Source organism: Ranitomeya imitator, chromosome 2 (assembly GCF_032444005.1).
Source record: "Ranitomeya imitator isolate aRanImi1 chromosome 2, aRanImi1.pri, whole genome shotgun sequence".
Taxonomy (NCBI): domain Eukaryota; kingdom Metazoa; phylum Chordata; class Amphibia; order Anura; family Dendrobatidae; genus Ranitomeya; species Ranitomeya imitator.
In genome coordinates, this window is record NC_091283.1 from 768480842 (window position 1) to 768500836 (window position 19995).

A 19995-nucleotide genomic window follows, 5' to 3' on the forward strand; every position below is an offset into this window, starting at 1 on the left:
TCAAATTTTTTTTCCCAAGCTTTGTAAAATAATCAAGAAGGTGAAATTAACATAGCACTTCTAAAAATAAAGCCATCCAACATTTGTGAGATAATATATCTGAATACTTCTAAAGTTTATTTTTCTTTTCAGTAAAACCATAATTCAGAGGTTACAGGAAATAAATTTAAGCCTATTGGTCGGGTTGTTATGGGATTTGTTGATTTCATACCATAGCGACACAAAAGCTGCTTTGTTGGTAAGCTTTGGCTTATATGGATTTCAATGTATTATTTAAAAGATCTCCTGTTTTGTTTAATTAACATCTGCAGTCTTGTTAATGAGCAGGTTTTGTTAGAGCCTTAACCCTTGGAGTAATTCTTTGGATGATTGTGCTTTCTCCAATGGGTTCACTTTCCTTCTCCTTGCATTACTAATAGCATTGCTGATCGTAATAAAATAGTAGTTTTTAAAAGTCAAAAATAAAATAATTGGGTGTGTAGTTTGCTCTTCTGCATTGCCTTTTTCTTACCGCAACCCTCTGTTTAAATGAGACATCGGTAGAATTGATTTTTGCTGTATGTTCAGTTTGCGGTGATCAAATGCACAAGTGGAGCCAGTTAGCCAATGTGCCGAGAAGGCTAACCAGTGAGCGTCTGCCGTCTGGGCTCAAAGAAATCGGCATCTGCAGTGAGATTACTGCCCCTTTACGGTGTGCAGTACCTTTGTCCGTCATTCATCTAAACCTGTTTGTTCTCTTCGTACATTTACAGCAGCTTATTACTATGTCCAGTGACACAGAATAAATAGATCATTAGTTGGCAAAAATTTCCCTATGGACGGGATATGTATTATGAACCCATTAAGATTATACCTTAGTGGTGAAATAATCCGCAAAATTCTTCCATAATGGGGATTGTAGGAGTGTTATAATTCCTGGGCTTCTTGCAGTAAAAGCATAATTGTGTCTTCTGCAGCTCTGCTAGTCCTCTCAATGAGATGAGTTTTGCAGATTGTAGGAGCATTATACTTCCCTGGCTTCTTGCAATAAAAGCATAATTTTATCTTCTGCAGCTCTGCTAGTCCTCTCAATAAAGAGTTCTGTGTAACTCTGCACACACTACTGATTTACAGATTTTTGTCTATTTTGTGAACAGAGGGGAAACTGCCAATTAATAAAGGCGGGACAAGAATTCCCAGAGTTCATGAATATCTTCTGTTCACTTCTCGGACCACCCTTTCTGAAGCTCTGTCTTCCCCCCAGTAAAATAATACTGGGGCTTACGTAACATTGTCACACTATCTCTGGGGCCAATCAGCACTGGCTTCAGCTTCCTCTCATCTTCTATGGTCATAATTGACATGCGGAGGAAGTCACAGCTGTGGTTCCTCTCACTTCCTCGGGATGTCTTGATTTGTTCCAAGGAGGGGAGAGTGAAGCCAGTGCTGACTGGCCACAGGGATTGCTTAGCATAACAATGGCACGTGAGCCCTGGAAGAGCTGGTGTCAACACTGCTTAAATGGTCCTGTAGGTGAATATAGGTGGTGTTATTTTACTAGGGGAAAACATAATAATTCAGAAGGGGTAGTCAGATTAGTGGACAACCCCTTTAAGGACTACATAGTAAGCCCTTTCAGCTGAGAGGACTAGCAAAGGTGCAGCAAATAAGTGTTTTATCAAAGCTACAGCAAGAAGCCCAGTAGGTGACACAGCGATTTGACTAATTCCCTAAATAAAACCATCTTTCTCATATATCGTATTTATGTGTTTATAGAAAAGAGTCAGCGCACCGCATAGAGTAATATTGTATGCACAGATTGGAAATAAGCTGTGTAAAGTAATAGTGCTTTTCTTGTAGAGTTGCAACCAGCAGCCACAACTACCTTATGTGCTGTAAGTAACTGACACTACAGCTGCAGATGGCTCTTGAAACTGCTCATCCTCAGGAGTTATGTGCATCTGTGCCAGGCGCATAATGAAATAGTAATGATGACCTTATTTGAATAAAGGCAGTTTAAACAAATAATTAAAATGTAAAGTGCTGGAGCCTGGACTTTTAGGTTGTTTTTATATGGCTAACTTCATCATCATCATCATCACCGTCATCATCATCGTCATCTGCATTAATGCATTTATTCAGCATAACCAAGAAGTATGCTAGGTAAATAAGAGACAAATAGGCATGATTAATAATAATAATAGGAGATCGTATTCTAAACTGGAATGATGGATCTTAACAAAGTAAGAACAGAATTTTCAATATGCAGTGTAAATGGTGACAAATTTAGGGTAAGTTCACACAGGACGTATTTGCTGCGTTTTTTATGCTAATTTTCAGCTGCTTTTTACACTACCAGCAAAGCCTGTGAGATTTCAGAAATCTCATGCACACACATTGGTTTTTTGTTTGATCAGTATTTTGTGCTTTGCTGCGTTTTTTTGACCTAGAGCATGTCACTTCTTTCAGTGTTTTTGCTGCGTTTTTTCACCCATTGTCTTGAATGGGTGTTGAAAACATCGCAGCAAAAACGCAGGTATCATTATTTGTTGAGTTTTTGCTGCTGAAAATCCAAGGACATTAGCCTGGACAAAGAGAGAAAAAAAGCAACAAAAAACGCACCAAAAACGCACCCAAACCTGCGTTTTTGACGCAGCTTCTTTCCTGCCAAGGTGGTCAGGTTTTGCTGCAGAAAAAAAGCGGCAAAAACGCCCTGTATGAACTTACCCTTAGACTACATCCACTGTGAATTTAATTCCAGAAATGCTGCAAGTTTGACAAAAATTTCAGTTTTTTTAAATTTATATTATTTTTATATTTTGTCACAAACCCCGTCACAGCATGTCACAAAATTTTGTGAAATTTCCTTCTCAATACTGATATTTTAATGCTATCAATTTTTCTGCATATAAGTTCCATGGGAACATACACTAGTTTTTAAATTTACAAATTCTTTGGAAATTGTTTTAACTTTTTCAAAGTTTTCTGAAATTTGATATACAATGCTGATATTGCAGTTCAATTTAATTTATTGCATATGCAGTTGTGTGAAAAGTGTTTGCCCCCTTCCTGATTTCCTATTCTTTCGCATGTTTGTCACATTTAAATGTTTCAGATCACCAAACAAATAGAAATAGAAGACAAAGATAACACAAGTAAATACAAAATGCAGTTTTTAAATTAAGTTATTTATTATTAATGGAAAAATAAATTCAATACTACAGGGCCCTGTGTGAAAAAGTGTTTGCCCCCCTAAAACTAGCTGGATAGGCTACCCTTTAGCAGCAACAACTGCAATCAAACATTTATGATAACTGACAATGAGTCTTTTACAACACTCTGAAGGAAGTTTGGCCCAGTCATCTTGCCAGAATTGTTGTAGTTCAGCCACATTGGAGGGTTTCTGAGCATGAACCACCTTTTTAAGGTCATGCCACAACAGCGCAATTGGATTTTGGTCAGGACTAGGCCACTCCAAAGTCTTAATTTTGTTTTTCTTAAGCCATTAAAGTTACTTTCACACTTGCATCATTTTAGATCCGTCGCAATGCATCATTTTGGGAAAAAAAATGCATCCTGCAAATGTGCCTGCAGGATGCGTTTTTTCCCATAGACTAGACTTGTATTGCCGACGGATCGCGACGTATGGCCATACGTCGCGTCGGTAGTGCACTGGATGCGTCGTGTTTTGGTGGACCGTCGTCATGAAAAAACGTTCAATGTAACGTTTTTTCGTATGTCACATCTGCCATTTCCTACCACACATGCGTGGCCGTAACTCCACCCCCATCTCCCCGGGACTTTACAATGGGCAGCGGATGCATTGAAAAACTGCCGAAGTTTCACAACGTCCGTTGGTACGTCACACTGACGCTTAGTGATGGCCGCGTACCGACGCAAGTGTGGAAGTAGCCTAAGAGGTATACTTGCTGGTGTGTTGTGGATTATTGTCCTGCTGCATAACCCAAGTGCACTTCAGCTTGAGTTCACAAACAGATGGCCGGCCATTCTCGTTAAGGAGTTTTTGGTAGACAGCAGAATTCATGGTTACATTTATCACAGTAAGTCTTCCAGGTCCTGAAGCAACAAAACAAGCCCAGACCATCACACTACCACCACCATATTTTACTCTTGGTATGATATTCCTTTTCTGAATTGCTGCATTACATCTACGCCAGATGTAATGTAACATACATCTTCCAAAAAGTTAAACTTTTGTCACATCAGTCCACAGAGTATTCTCCCAAACATTTTGGCAATCAAAATATTTTTTGGCAAAACTGAGATGAGCCTTTATGTTCTTATTGATTGGCAGTGGTTTTCGTTTTGGAGCTCTGCCATGCAGGACATTTTTGAACAGTCTCTTTCTTATGGTGGAGTCCTGAACATTGACCTTAACTGAGGCAAGTGAGGCCTGCAGTTCTTTGGGGTTGTTGTGGGGTCTTTTCTGGCCTCTTAGAGGAGTAGTCGCTGCAGTCTTGGGGTAATTTTGGTTGGTAGGCCAATCCTGGGAAGGTTCACTCCTTTTCCATGTTTTTACCATTTGTGGATAATGACTCTCTCACTGTGGTTCGCTGGAGTCCCAAGGCTTGAGAAATGGCTTTTTAATCTTTTGCAGACTGATAGATCTGAATTACTTTGTTTTCATTTGTTCCAGAATTTCTTTGGATTGTGGCATGATGTCTAGCCTTTGAGAAACATTTGGTCTACTTTTCTTGATTTAGACCAGGTGTGGCAATAATCAGGCCTGGGTGTGGCTGGGGAATTTGAACTTTGCTTCCCAAAGATGTGATAAACCACAGTTGATTAGTTTTAAGGGGGATCACTTTTTCACACAGGACCCTGTAGGTTTGAATTTCTTTCTCCCTTAATAATGAAGACCTTCATTTAAAACTGCATTTTGTCTTTACTTGTGTTATCTTTGTCTAATATTTAAATTTGTTTGGTGTACTGAAACCTTTAAGTGTGACAAACAATGCAAAAGAATAGGAAATCAGGAAGGGGACAAACACTTTCACACAACTGTATGTTCTGTTGGAAAAATAGCCTAGAAATATATACATGATACATTTATAAAATTCTTAGCAAGTCGTCATAATTTTTTTTTTACAGATGTAAAAAAGTTAACATTTTGTTTAAGTAGCCATTTTATTGACATATAGACTCTTAACCTTCGATTTTGTTGCTTTCCTGTAGAACGCCACCCGTGTTCCACAATGGCAGCATCGAATTCCCAGACAGCTAGTGCAGTTGGACTGAGTAAAGAGTTAGTGGATCTTCAACATCTCATTCAGTTCCCAGAGGAGATTGCGAGTATTCTCACTGATCAAGAACAGGAAATTTATCGGAATGTGCTGCCCATCGATTATCTCTGCTTCTTGACAAAAGATCTTGGAAGTAATGAATGTGTGACCAACTTTCCAGACATTAAAACATCTCTGTTGGAGCTGAAGAATGGACAACATAACACTGTAGAAGGGCTCGTGGCAAGATTTAATGAGGTTAGTCTATATCAGATTTTTGGTGACTTCAACATTGTGTCTGGCAAACCTCACTTCTCATTGGGATTTTCAGTGTGTGACATAATTACATCTGCCTGCTTCTCCTTACCAGTACAGCGCTAAATGTCACGTGACCGAATTGTACATATAATTATATATTTGGTATGTATATTTTCAAACTTTTGGTGTTCTGATCCTACTTTTGCTCTGCTCGAGCAAAGTGGGCCGACAGGAGCGTGATGATCACTGCTTGGCAAATTCATGACAATTGGTTGTGTTCACTATGCAACAAATCTTGCTGCAGAAGGGACTGAAATAGGATTTGTGGCAAGGTGCACTCCACTTGTCCAATGCTCCCTATTCATTAATAGGCATGAGCGACTCCAGCATGCACCCTCATCAAGACTGGTGTGAACAGTGCCAGTCTTGATAAATTGAGGCCAAAATTTTGTGACAGATCTGTCATCTCAAAGACCCAATTGACTTTAATCTAGTAACTTACCATCCTGGCATTTTTTACAGTGTTGCAGACGGAGCTTACAGTCAAAATAATACTTTCCTGCCCCCCCAATAGAGGTTAACAAATCATTGTCCAAATAAGGTAATGTTTGTGTTTCTTGGTACCCCAACTAATGAAAAGGTTAGCTCTTTTGTATTGTGTGATGCAGTTTTCCACACTGATCTGAGCAAAACAAAAGAAAACTGTGAAAACGATGTAAGAAAACTGCAGAGTGTTTTTGCCACATTACATAAAAATTGCAATAAATTCAAACTTCTGTTCACTACTGAGTAACACAAGTGTAAAAACGCTGTACATGAATTTACAGTTCAGCATAGTGTCTCCATCAGTTAACAGGAGCACATAAAATATATGTTTCCAAAGTTACTCAATATTCTATATTGTTCAAAGGTAAAACTCTCTTCAAATATGTTAGGTTCTGATACTTTCATTTGATGTCTTTGTCTATTGAGGATTCTTCTTTTGCTCCTGGTGTTACATCATTTTCTGACTGCTTTCTGCACTGTACTTTCTTTGTTGGAGTCGATGTTCTTACTTGCAAAGGCAGCAGCGGGTGATAGTTGCCAGTTTTCAGGGGCAGACTTGCTATTTGTTCTCGTGTGTGGTCTTCATCCAACGCCCTCCAGTCTAAACTGTACATAATTAGATTGGCAACATTTTAGTTATTGTGAATGTAAGTAGGACCCAGACGTTTGCCACCTGTGAATATGGGCAAGTAAGCCTAAACTGATGACTTCATGCTACACTATAACACATCTGCCCGTATGGAGCTTAAAATGCATTCCATAGTATGTGGGAAGTATTTTGGCAAAAAAAACTATTATTACATTATCCATCTTCATTCACAAATACATATATATGGCTTTCCATACTTTATTGTATTTGGCTATGTCCTTTATTTTGCTACCTCTCTTGTAATTCGGAGCAGACGTTGATACCATTAGGCTCCTGCACAAAATTAGGTTAAAGCCTCTTGGACTCCTGAAAATTATTTACAATAGGCAAGCACCCCATCTTGACTGAAAAAACAGAAATGTAGTAATTTTTGCAAATGTATTAAAAAAGAAAACTTGAAATATTACATGATCATAAGTATTCAGACCCTTTGCTCAGTATTAGGTAGAAGCACCCTTTTGAGCTAGTACAGCCATGAGTCTTCTTGGGAATGATGCAACAAGTTTTTCACACCTGGATTGGGTATCCTCTGCCATTCTTCCTTGCAGATCCTCTCCAGTTCCCTCAGGTTGGATAGTGAACGTTGGACAGCCATTTTCAGTCTCTCCAGAGATGCTCAATTGGGTTTAGATCAGGGCTCTGGCTGGGCCAGTCAAGAATGGTCACAGAGTTGTTATGAAGCCACACCTTTGTTATTTTAGCTGTGTTCTTAGGGTGATTGTCTTGTTGGAAGGTGAACCTTTGGCCAAGTCTGAGGTCCAGAGCACTCTGGAAGAGGTTTTCATCCAGGATATCTCTGTATTTGGCCACATTCATGCTTCCTTCAATGACAAGCAGTTGTCCTGTCCCTCAGCGGAAAAACACCCCCATAGCATGATGCTGCCACCATGTTTTACTGTTGGGATTGTATTGGGCAGGTGATGAGCAGTGCCTGGTTTTCTCCACACATACCACTTAAAATTATCACCAAAAAGGTCTATCTTCGTCTCAGCAGAACAGAGAATCAAGTGCACTTGATTTGAGTATTCACATGTTTGCAGTCACATAGCTTAAGATTGGACAAACCCTTTAAAGATTAAAATAAATGTTTTTATGTATACATTGTTGTTTGTTTATTAGTCCTTCCCATCTCACAGGCTAGGACTGGTCCACAGGGGAACAGGTTTGCAGGAGTGTGCCACCATGCCATTATATGAACATGCACTTCATTCACTATATTATTCATGTAACACACTACTCATGATGATACTATTATATAGAAACCTAAATGAACTTGTGAATGAGGGAAATGTAATTAAGTGCATATGACTGAAAAATGCACCGTTGGCAACCCAGTCCAAATCTTCCCCTGATATGATTCCCTTTATGTAGACTGCATTTTCCATGATATTTCTGGCTTTGCAGAGGTGGCAGAGTTGTTAAAGTGCACAGTGCCATGAGGCCTTTAAAAGACACCAAGTAATAGATCAGTGACATAGAGCTGCTGTATTTTCACTCTGCATAGTCTCAGTGTATAGTATGTGGGGCAGACTCTTTCTCCTGCCTCCTGCTTGTGATAAGTTCCCTCACTCAGATCTTGCAAACAGAGGACAGGGAAGACAGGCTGGAGTTGCTTCTCATAGAAATACACTTGAAATTCTGCCTACAGTTCTCTAATTATTAATTTTATGGAATCACCTAATATATCACTGCTCTTATATAAAGTCGCTATGATATTTTTTGCTGTATAAGGGGCATAGAGAGGAAAACTGAGTCAATAGCTTAGTGAAGAGGAGAAGTCATTCTGTCGTTCACGGGGGAGAGAGACTGACCTCCTGTCTACACATGAGAGCATGTGATGGAATGATGGGCAGGCTGGAGCTTCCATGAGCAATGTACCCATAATGAAATGTTTGGATGTAACTGAGCTGAAATTAAACAAATCACACAGTTAGAATATTGATAGTACTTTAGCATTTTATGTGCAAAAAAACTGCTAGAGAGGTACTTTAATACAAGAGGACAGTGGCTACACATAATCATTAAAGAAGAACCTCTCTATATAATCTGTTGTGGCTCATATTGTTGTTTCCTTGAATTTGAGTATGTCGGCACTGCACGCTTCAAACAGTTGCAAAGAAATGCATTCTCAAGTATTCAAACAACCACCTTTTATGAGGCAAGGAGATCCTACTGAGATAAATGGCAATAATTCAAAAACCAGTCATTTTGTGGCTGAAAAATCAATGTAAAAAAAGTGCTTGAAAATATTGTTTAAAGCAACTCATCGAAAAGGACATAAAATTCAAAAGACATCACAGAAAAAAAGTTGCCGTATTTACCAGCACCAGCTCACAATACTAATGCACTACAGAATGCAGCAGACCCCCATGTTAACGGCAGAGGTAGCACAGATGCAAAACACTGTAGAAATATTGTTTGAATTTTTTTTGTGCTCTAATGTTTTTTTTTTCTCAGCTTAAGTGCATTCAGTATTCAAATTTGGACTGGTATTTTCAAGGCAAAAAGCATTATTAACCTGCCAGGCTCCTACACTTTTAGTACAAGGCTGCCAGTAGAAAATTAATTTTATTCCTCCTGGCAGTCTTCGGCCTCCAGTCACGGGGTGACAGCTGTAAACACGTCCCCCACAGTGAGTGACACCGGCTCTGCATCGGGGCCGGCTGTCAGTCAGTGCTAGGGGCACGGTTACAGCTGCAATTTGTATACTCAGAGCAGTGACTGATCCTGCGCCGGTGCTGCCCTCATGACTCAAACCTAAACACTGCTCCCGGCAAGGTTTGGCTATGTGTGGGCACCGGGCAGGATATTTACCCCCGTATCTGCAGGTTACCCCATATCTGCATTTTTTCTGGTTACAGTTTCCCTTTAAAGAATCTGCTCCAAATCGACAGTAAAAAATACTCCACGTGAACACAATCTAGTATTGCAGTACTGCATTTCCCCAACAGGGGACGCTGCAAAGGAAGTGTAAAACTGATGACAAAATATTTTTTTTGTCGACTGGCGTGTGAAGCGGATCCCGCGGCAAATGACTAACCTTATTTTCACTAGCACTAATTGTCTGCTTTTACTATGTAACAGCCAGCTTTCTGGGGGCTTAAAATAACTCCATAATGCAATCAGTCTTATGTCAGGCTGCTATCTGAGAGCAGTTTTTGCACTATGCAAGGTATTTCCTCAGATCATGATATTTCTTTTTTTTATTTTCCTTCTCCATATTGAAATCATTAAGGTAAAGGCCTGCAAAGTGCATTTTTCTTATATCTAAAGAATTAAGCGCATATCAATGTATACTTCCTCTGAAAATCAGTGGTGTTCCTAAATGTCCCTGTGTATAAACTTGCTTGAAAATTCTTAAACATAGCGTCATGCTTTCGTTGGCCTCAGCTAGTGAGTGCTTGATGATTTTCTGGCTATTCTAAGACAAAAAAGTCTGAACTGTATTTACATTTACAAGGAGCCAGGGTTAATTTTGGGAAGACAGAACTCAGAATAGAGGTAGAGATATTTGACATAGTTCATTTTCTGTTTCTAACTAATAAGAACAAAACAAGAGAAAGCCCGATTAAATTATATGTACAGATAAATTGCAAGTATTAACAGAGGAGACTGTATGGAGATGATAAAATCTTTTGAAATTCAAATTTCCCGAGTTTGACAAACTTTTCAAAAATAATTTACAGAAAATCTATTTGCTGTGAATCTCAATACTTCAAAGCCTCTAATTGCTCGGAAAAACATGTAACTCTCTAAGGTCTACTAAGACTGTATCCAACCGATTTCAAGCTTTTTAACACAAACAACAACAACCTTAATAACGAAAAAGTGACCTTACCAAATGGATAGTAATCCAGTAGTAACCAACAGCTCATTTAATAAAATAGCACACTGACAAACTTTTCATGTGTTTTTTTTGTTTTAAAAAAGAACTAGTCCAAAAATTATCCTCCTTGATCATTTATGATCCAGCAGACTGTTCTTTGGAACACTGACTCAAAGAAACTGAGTTGCTGTCAGAGGTACTGTAACATCATCTTGCTGTTATTGAAATGACTGATGCCATATATTCCACAATACGCTTGTTGGAAGCAAAGGAGGTAGATTTTGTGCCTGTGTTTGGCAGCACTACTGCCTGGTTTGCTGGTGCCAGTTGTGGTGGTGATTCTGCTGCTGCTTGTGGTTTCCACATTCTTAACCATGGTATGGGTTATTTTATCTTAGGGTACCGTCACACAGTGGCACTTTGATCGCTAGGATGGCACGATCCGTGACGTTCCAGCGATATCCTTACGATCTCGCTGTGTCTGACACGCTCCTGCGATCAGGGACCCCGCTGAGAATCGTACGTCGTAGCAGATCGTCTGAAACTTTATTTCGTCGCTGGATCTCCCACTGACATCGCTGAATCGGCGTGTGTGACGCCGATTCAGCGATGTCTTCACTGGTAACCAGGGTAAACATCGGGTTACTAAGCGCAGGGCCGCCTCGGTGACCACATGCAGCCCCTAGGCCTTGTGTTTGAGACCCCTGGTGTAATCTTTATTAAAAATACATGATTACACAAAAAAATACCAAAAAGCAAGATAATGGGTGCAAGGAAGTTGATATAAAAGAATCTTTATTAAAAATTAACAGCATAAAAAATATCAGAAATTATGTGTGACGGGACAAAAGAATGCCAGACAGACCATAAAAGTATACAGAGGAGTGTTGCTGGTAAAATTCATATACATAAATAATGTGGCACAAAAAGCTACTCCATAAAGAAAACAAAAAATGTGAAAAAAAAAAGATAGGGAGAACAAAAAATATCAAATATAAAAGATATAATGAATAATAAATACCCAGTGGTAATGAATACAATCAAAGAAAGGTGCACGCTAAACTGATAAAAATCTGTATAATACAATTAACATATAAGTTATTTAATAAAAAAACTAATCAATAATCAATATCACCAAAAGGTGAAACAGTGGACATTAATAGGAGGTAGCTGTAGTGAGCATTATGAACGCCCAAGTGACCAGCAAAAAAAAGAGACTACTCAATAATGATACATAGAAGGTCACATACCAGACGGTTTGACACTCATCTGTCCCCTGCGCACACCACTCCAATGCATGTTTCGCTTCGTCAGGGACTCCCTAACGAAGCGGAAGCGAAACGTGCTTTGGAGTGGTGTGCGCAGGGGATTATTGATTAGATTAACTTATATGTTAATTGTATTATACTGATTTTTATCTGTTTTGCGTGCACCTTTCTTTGATTGTATTCATTACCACTGGGTATTTATTATTCATTATATCTTTTATATTTGATATTTTTTGTTCTCACTATAATTTTTTTCACATGTTTTGTTTTTTTATGGAGTAGCTTTTTGTGCCACATTATTTATGTATATGAATTTTACCAGCAAGACTCCTCTGTATACTTTTATGGTCTGTCTGGCATTCTTTTGTCCCCTGTCACACACAATTTCTGATATCATTTTTTATGCTGTTAATTTTTAATAAAGATTCTTTTATATCAACTTTGTTGTACCCAATATCTTGCTTTTGATGTTTTTGTGTATAATTATGTATTTGGTTAGCACTGCAGCCTTGCAGCGCTGAAGTCCTGGGTTCAAACCCCGCCAAAGACAACATCTGCAAAGAGTTTGTATGTTCTCTCTGTGTTTGCGTGGGTTTCCTCCAGGTTCTCCGGTTTCCTCCCACATTCCAAGACATACTGATAAGGAATTTAGATTGTGAGCCCCATTGGGGACAGTGACGATAATGTGTGCAAACTGTAAAGCGCTGCGGAATCTGTTAGCGCTATATAAAAATAAAGATTATTATTAAAGATTATTATTTTAATAAAGTTTAATATATTTTATTTGGTTTATCTTTAAATACTTCTTTTGGGTGATATATTATGTTTGGTATTCTTTGTTTTTTATGAACAATATATTTATGGTATTTCTTTTCTAAATAGGTGTTTTTGCTTGGTGTAGTCTGTCTGAGTATAACAAAATGTGCTAAATGTATCCTAGAGCGTGAATGACATTTAGGACATCTTCTGTCTCGTTGGTCCAGTTCTCCTGTCTAACTTTAAAAGAGTGGACCACTTTCTCTTGTTAGTGCAACTTTCCTCGCAAACTGAGCAGCTCTTCTGTCCATACAATGGCCGCTGGTGGAGGAGCAGTGACCAGTAGTGATGAGCGAATATACTGGTTGCTCGGGTGACCTCTTAGTATTTGTTAGGGTACCGTCACACAGTGAAATTTTGATCGCTACAACGGTACGATCCGTGACGCTCCAGCGTCGTAACAATATCGCTCCAGCGTCGTAGACTGCTGTCACACTTTGTAATCTATGACGCTGGAGCGATAATTTCATGACGTATGTGCGATGTAGAAGCCGTTGGTTACTATGCGCACATCGTATACGATATATGTTACACCATGCGATCATGCCGCCACAGCGGGACACTAGACGACGAAAGAAAGTTTCAAACGATCTGCTACGACGTACGATTCTCAGCGGGGTCCCTGATCGCAGGAGCGTGTCAGACATTGCGATATCGCTCGAACGTCACAGATATATCGCTCGAACGTCACGAATCGTGCCGTCGTAGCGATCAAAATTTCACTGTGTGACGGTACCCTTACTGTTCGTAGATTAAGTTTTCATTGCCTCAGCTGAATGATTTACAGCTATTAGCCAGCCTGAGTACATGTGGGGGTTGCCTGGTTGCTAGGGAATCCCCACATGTAAGCAGGCTGGCTAATAGCTGTATATGATTCAGCTGCTGCTTTGAAAACTTAATCTCCGAACACTAACAAATGCTCGGAGGTCACCCGAGAGTGCTCTGGAAAACCTGAGCAATGAGTACACTCGCTCATCACTAGTGACCAGACCTGTCCTCCACCTCCTCCAATTGTAAGACGCCTCACATAGGAAAGCTGCTTGTCTGCTGGAGGAGGCTGATGTGACCGGCTGATCTGGTCACATGATCGTCTCATTTGGTCACATGATCCTCCATCAGCAGCCATATTTGCAGTCTGTTAGGAAAACTGCACCAACAAGACAATCGATAAAGTGGTCTGTCCCTTTGACAGTAAAAATCCATATCCTCCATTGTGTTTTCAGTAGTTTTGAACTGAATGTCCATCTTTTTAGCTAATTTTGGGCTGTTTTGGAGCAAGAATAGTCCATGAAACCGTTTAACATTTATATTTTCCCAAAGCTCCAAATCACCTGATAAAACTCTAAATCCCAGGAGGCCCATAGGATGTTTCTGTACATGGTTTTATTTTTTAATTCAATGTATAAATTGAATGTAGTAAGCTCCAAAGTGCCTCAAGAAAGTTAGGATTAGCCTTTTATATGTATGGCTATTCAGGGCATTCAGGGCTCTGTGTCTAATAGTCCACCTCTGGGCATCTAACTAGGGAACAAACATTTTTGCTATTTTTGAGATAGGATAGCTCCTTTAACACATCAAAATAGCAGTGAAATGTGGACATTTACTTTTAGGGTATGTTCACGCACAGCTTTTTGCTGTGGATTTTCCTGCATCAAAAATCAGAGCGTTGGCAGGAAAACCGCTGCATACATTGTGCATGTTTTTTAATCATTTTTGTAGCTTTTTTATTAGAATTTTTTTTTACCATTCATTTGAATGGGTGAAAAAGTGCAAAAATGCTTCAAATACTGCAGATTTGATAAAATACTTTAACGGTTCAAATCTGCAAGGAAAAAATAAGAAGCAATGTGCATGAGGATTCAGAAATCTGATTTACTTTGCTGGCACTTTAAGCGCTGTGTTTTTTTCTGGAGCAAAAAATGGGGAAAAATGATGCAAAAATGCAAAGTTTGAACAAACCCTGAGGCCGGCGTCACACTTGCGAGTTTTACGGACGTAAGAGTGCAGAAACTACGTCCGTAAAACTCGCAAAAAAAACAGCACAATTATTCTCTATGCCCCTGCTCCTATCTGCCGTATTTTACTGATCAGTATTATACGGCTTTCTACGGCCGTAGAAAATCGCAGCATGCTGCGTTTGTCACCGTATTGCGCAAATAAAAAGCCAATGAAAGTCTATGGAAGCCCCAAAAATACGGATTACACACGGACCAGCAGTGTGACTTGCGAGAAATACGCAGCGCTGTTACAGAGAAAAGCCGGTAATTCAGTGCGGTGTACAGTAAAATCACACTGACAGCTTACAGTAGAATAGGTAGAATAAATATGTACACATAGAATAGGTATATATATATATATATATATATATATGTCAGTGAGACACATATATGTATATATATTCTTACTTCATACAGCCGCGATATAGCAAAAAGCCGGTAATTCAATTACCGGCTTTTGCTTTCTCCTTCCTAAAACCCGACATGATATGAGACCTGGTTTACATACAGTAAACCATCTCATATCACCATTTTTTTGGCATAATCCACACTACTAATGTTAGTAGTGTGTATCTGCAAAATTTGGCCGTTCTAGCTCCTAAAATAAAGGGTTAAATGGCGGAAAAAATTGGCGTGGGCTCCCGCGCAATTTTCTCCGCCAGAGTAGTAAAGCCAGTGACTGAGGGCAGATATTAATAGCCTGGAGAGGGTCCACGGTTATTGGCCCCCCCTGGCTAAAAACACCTGCCCCCAGCCACCCCAGAAAAGGCACATCTGGAAGATGCGCCTATTCTGGCACTTGGCCACTCTCTTCCCATTCCCGTGTAGCGGTGGGATATGGGGTAATGAAGGGTTAATGCCACCTTGCTATTGTAAGGTGACATTAAGCCTAATTAATAATGGAGAGGCGTCAATTATGACACCTATCCATTATTAATCCAATTGAATGAAAGGGTTAAAAAAAAAACACACACACATTATTAAAAATTATTTTAATGAAATAAAAACAAAGGTTGTTGTAATATTTTATTTAACGCCCAATCCAATCACTGAAGACCCTCGTTCTGTAAAAGAAAAAACATAATAAACCAACAATATACTTACCTTCCGCAGATCTGTAAAGTCCAACGATGTAAATCCTTCTGAAGGGGTTAAAACATTTTGCAGCAAGGAGTTCCGCCTGGGAGCTTTCTAGGTAAGTTCCCACGATCTAGGAACAGCCAGCAGAGGGCGCCTCACCGCAAATGAAGCTAAATATAGATCATTGACCTATATTTAGCTTCATTCCCTGGGGTTTTGCAGCAAGGAGCAGCCTGCATTAGCGACTAACATTAGTAGTGTGGATTATGCAAAAAAAATGGTGATATGAGATGGTTTACTGTATGTAAACCATGTCTCATATCATGTCGGGTTTAGGAAGGAGAAAGCAAAAGCCGGTAATTGAATTACCGGCTTTTTGCTATCTCGCTCTGAAGGAATAATATATATATATATATATGTGTATACTGACATATATATATATATATATATATATATATATATATATATATATATATATATATATATATATATATATATATATATATACAGTATATGTTTTTATTTTTTTTTTAACACATCTGTAATGTCCACACGGTGTAAGGAATTTAAGAGAGAGTAAGCTTTAACTGTAGTTTATTCTTCTCATTTCCTCCAGCACACAACATAACAGCAGCATAACATTTCCTCCTCAGGTCAGAACTGAAACGGAAACTCCTCTCAACTCCCGCCCTCGCTTTCTTAAAGAGACAGATCTAATTCTTATACATTACATCATCCCCTTTTTTTTTTTTTTTTATATACATATATTAACAACCTAAAACAAATATTGACAATGTAACAACACGAAAATGTCCAAGAAAAACCATATGTCTGAATTGTCTTATTCCCCTCTTTTTTTAAACTATATCTCTTCAATAAGTCTCGATGGAGCCCTTCTTTCCCGTGTAGGGTAATGTCTGCGTTCATTGGGGGTGTCCAGTGCTGACGGATCAGTCACCTCTTGTTGGTCCTCTCCACCGTCGGGTATCAAATCTTCCACTGGTGGGAGTTCATTACCATTGTTCTGCGGTATGATTTTAAAATGTGAGGAATTTCGAGTGATGGAGTGTCCGTCTCGCTCAGCCGTGACCATACTGCCTTTTCTCTCAGTAACATTATATTTTGCAGGACTATATACAGCTGAGGTTTTGTTGGTTGATTTTTGACGCACAACAACCATATCACCTCTTTTGATGGCACATGGCTGTGCCCATCGCCTTCTGTCTGCATAATGTTTCATGGCTTGCTTGTTAAAGAAATCCGTTGATCGCACTGAAGAGTCATTTGGTAAGGGATGACTGGTCACATCAGGGATCCGTGTACGAAGAGTTCTGCTGAACATTAGATGAGATGGCGCAGCATTAGTGGTGGAATGTGGCGTGTTGCGGTAATTGCGCAGGAATTTGTATAGTGACTGTTTCAGTGGGGTGTGCTCCAGGCTAGCTGCCTTGATTCGTTTCCCCATGGTGCGCATGAAACGTTCTACGATTCCATTAGCTTGCGGCCAGCAAGGTGTGATTTTTCTGTGGCCGAACCCCAAGTATTCAGAAAACTGTGCAAACACGTCCATTGAATGGAGGTCCATTATCTGTTTTGACCACTCTTGGAATGCCATATGCAGAGAATATGTCGTCCAGTTCTGGTATGACACTATTAGCAGACGTTGAAGAGATGAATGAAATGACAGGGTATCTAGAATATTCATCAATTGTTACTAGAATGTATTGGCCATTTGGTAATGGTCCATATATGTCGACTGCCACTTCCTCCCATACAGCAGTGGGTAACGGAGACATTTGTAATGGCTCTAGAGTTGATGATGGAGTAATTAATTGACAAGTGGAGCAATGTCCAATCTTCTCTTCCACCAATTTATCCATATTTGGGAACCACACTTTTTCTCTGAGTAACTTTTTTGTGCCAACAATTCCTAGATGACCTTCGTGTGCTATCTGTATGACTAGGTTGCGCAAGGCCTTAGGTACAACCAGTTTGGTACCACGAAGGATGAGTTGATCTTCAGTGACTGATAATTCCTCATGTACATTTGAAAATAGTTTTAACTCTTTCAGATCAATCCCATCTTCAGGAAATTTTTTCTTTTGAATTTCATGCCACCTTCTATTTTGAATAATTTGTATTAAGGCACAGAGTGTCTTGTCACTTGTTGTCATATTCACAAACTGATCAACAGAAAGTGCTTTTGGCACGGCGTGAGCTGCAACAAAGTGGATGTATTCTTCAATGGAGGAATGCACAGGTAAATCATCATTCGTGGGATGTCTTGAGAGATAATCAGCCGGATTGCTGTATTTTCCAGGTTTGTGAACAATTTTGTAATTATAGTCCTGTAGACGTAGACCCCATCGTTCAATCCGTGCTGGCATTTTAGCTCGGGGATTTCCAAAAATTGTAAGGAGAGCTTGATGATCTGTGACAATGGTGAAGGGAGCGCCATAGAGAAATAAGTGAAAGTGTTCACATCCCCAGACGACTGCCAAGCTTTCTTTTTCAGGTTGTGAATACTTTCTTTCAGTGCTTGTTAAGCTTTTACTTGCATAAGAAATGATGTGGGGACTTTGATTGTCATCCTTGTATTGTGCTAAAATTGCACCCAGTCCCACGGGACTAGCATCCACAATCAGTTCGGTTCGAAGAGCTGGATCAAAATAGGCCATAGTGGTTGTTGAGCAGAGTTCCTTTTTGATTGTTTCAAAAGAGGCCTGACAGTCTTGGGACCATTGAAAAACACAATTTTGTTTCGTAAGTTCCCTTAATGGAGTGCTGATTGTCGAAAAATTTGGAATATATCTAGCACAGTAACTTGCCATTCCAAGAAAAGAGCGCACTTCACTGGCATCCTGTGGAATTGAAGCTGCTCTGATGGATTCCACTTTCTTGGGATCAGGTCGTACTCCTTCCGCCGAGAAAATGTGACCATAGAACTCCAATGAATTTTTATCAAATTCGCATTTTTCTTTGTTTAAAGTGAGTCCAGCAGAGAGCAGACATTCAAAGATAGCATATAGAGCACGATTATGTTCAGCTTGAGTTTTCCCAAAAACCAGTATGTCATCGCTGTAATTAAAGGCATTTGGAATATGTTGAATGACGCTCCTTATCGTATCTTGAAAAATTTCTGCTGCTGAGCAGACCCCAAACGTCAATCTTTTGTATCTTCTGAGACCCACATGGGTGGAAAATGTTGTTAAGTATCTGGATTCTGGACTCAATTCTAATTGATGATAGCCCTTATTGAGGTCGAGCTTTGAAAAAACAGTTGCTCCATTTAATAAATTAATAATGTCATCAATTGTGGGTGAGATGTGTCTTTCCCTTTGAATAGCAGTGTTGGGCAGGTGCATGTCAACACACAGTCTTACCTGCTCTGGAGTCTTTGGTTTTGGAACTACCACAAGTGGAGAGACCCACGGAGTGGGACCAGAAACAGTTTCAATGACATCATCATCCATGAGTAATTGGAGTTCCTTTTCTACCTTCTTTCTCAGGTGAAATGGAATACGCCTGTGAGCCTGGGCTACTGGACGGACACTGTCATCCACATGAAGATGCACTTGAGAGTCCTTTAATTTTCCTAGTCCACTAAATAGGGAGGGAAAACTGTTCACCATGGCTTGTACATCCAGGTCCGTAGGGTCGGTTATGGTATGAACAATCTGGATGAGTCCTAGCTTCAAGGCAGTGTGATAGCTGAGAAGACAGCCTCCGGATCCTTGTAATGTGTGAAAAGTGGTTTTCTGCCTATTTTCTTTATAGCTAAGTTCAGCATCAAATTGTCCCATTGTAACTAGAGGTGTTTTAGATCCATATGGGAAGATTTTAGTATGCACTTGCTGTAAGACTGGCTTTGTTTTCAATTGTTCATAAGTATTGCTGTCTATGATATCCACCGAAGCTCCTGTATCTATGGTAAAGGTGATATCCGTGTTGCAGATGGTGAGTGTAATACATGGAGACTGCACTGAGCCAGTGACAGAAGTTGTGAACACATAGTTCTCAGCCACAGACATTTCTTCTATATCCTGATTTACCATTTTTATATTTGCAGGCTTTGTCATTGGCAGAGGAGACTTGTTGGGCGCTGATTTGCAGACAACTGCAAAATGGTTCCCTTTTCCACATTTACTGCAAGTTTGTCCTATAGCTGGACATTTGTTCATGTGGTGAGGGAAATCTTGTCCACATCTATAACATTTCTTCTGTTGCGGGGCCTGCTTGCCTTGTGCACTGTTATGTTTGAGATTATGCACATGTAAATTATCCCCACTCTCCATTGCACTTGCCTGATGATCTGCTATCTCTATAGCACGGG

At 39.6% G+C, this 19995-nt stretch overlaps 1 protein-coding gene across 1 annotated transcript in view; it reads left to right on the top strand.

Moving 5' to 3' along the window:
• Positions 1–19995, top strand: part of PLCE1 (phospholipase C epsilon 1) — a 336405-nt gene that overhangs the window by 164090 nt on the left and 152320 nt on the right. The window contains exon 4 of the mRNA XM_069753455.1: positions 5176–5480. Within this exon, the coding sequence (XP_069609556.1) occupies positions 5176–5480 (305 nt within the window). The remainder of the gene's footprint in view (positions 1–5175; positions 5481–19995) is intronic.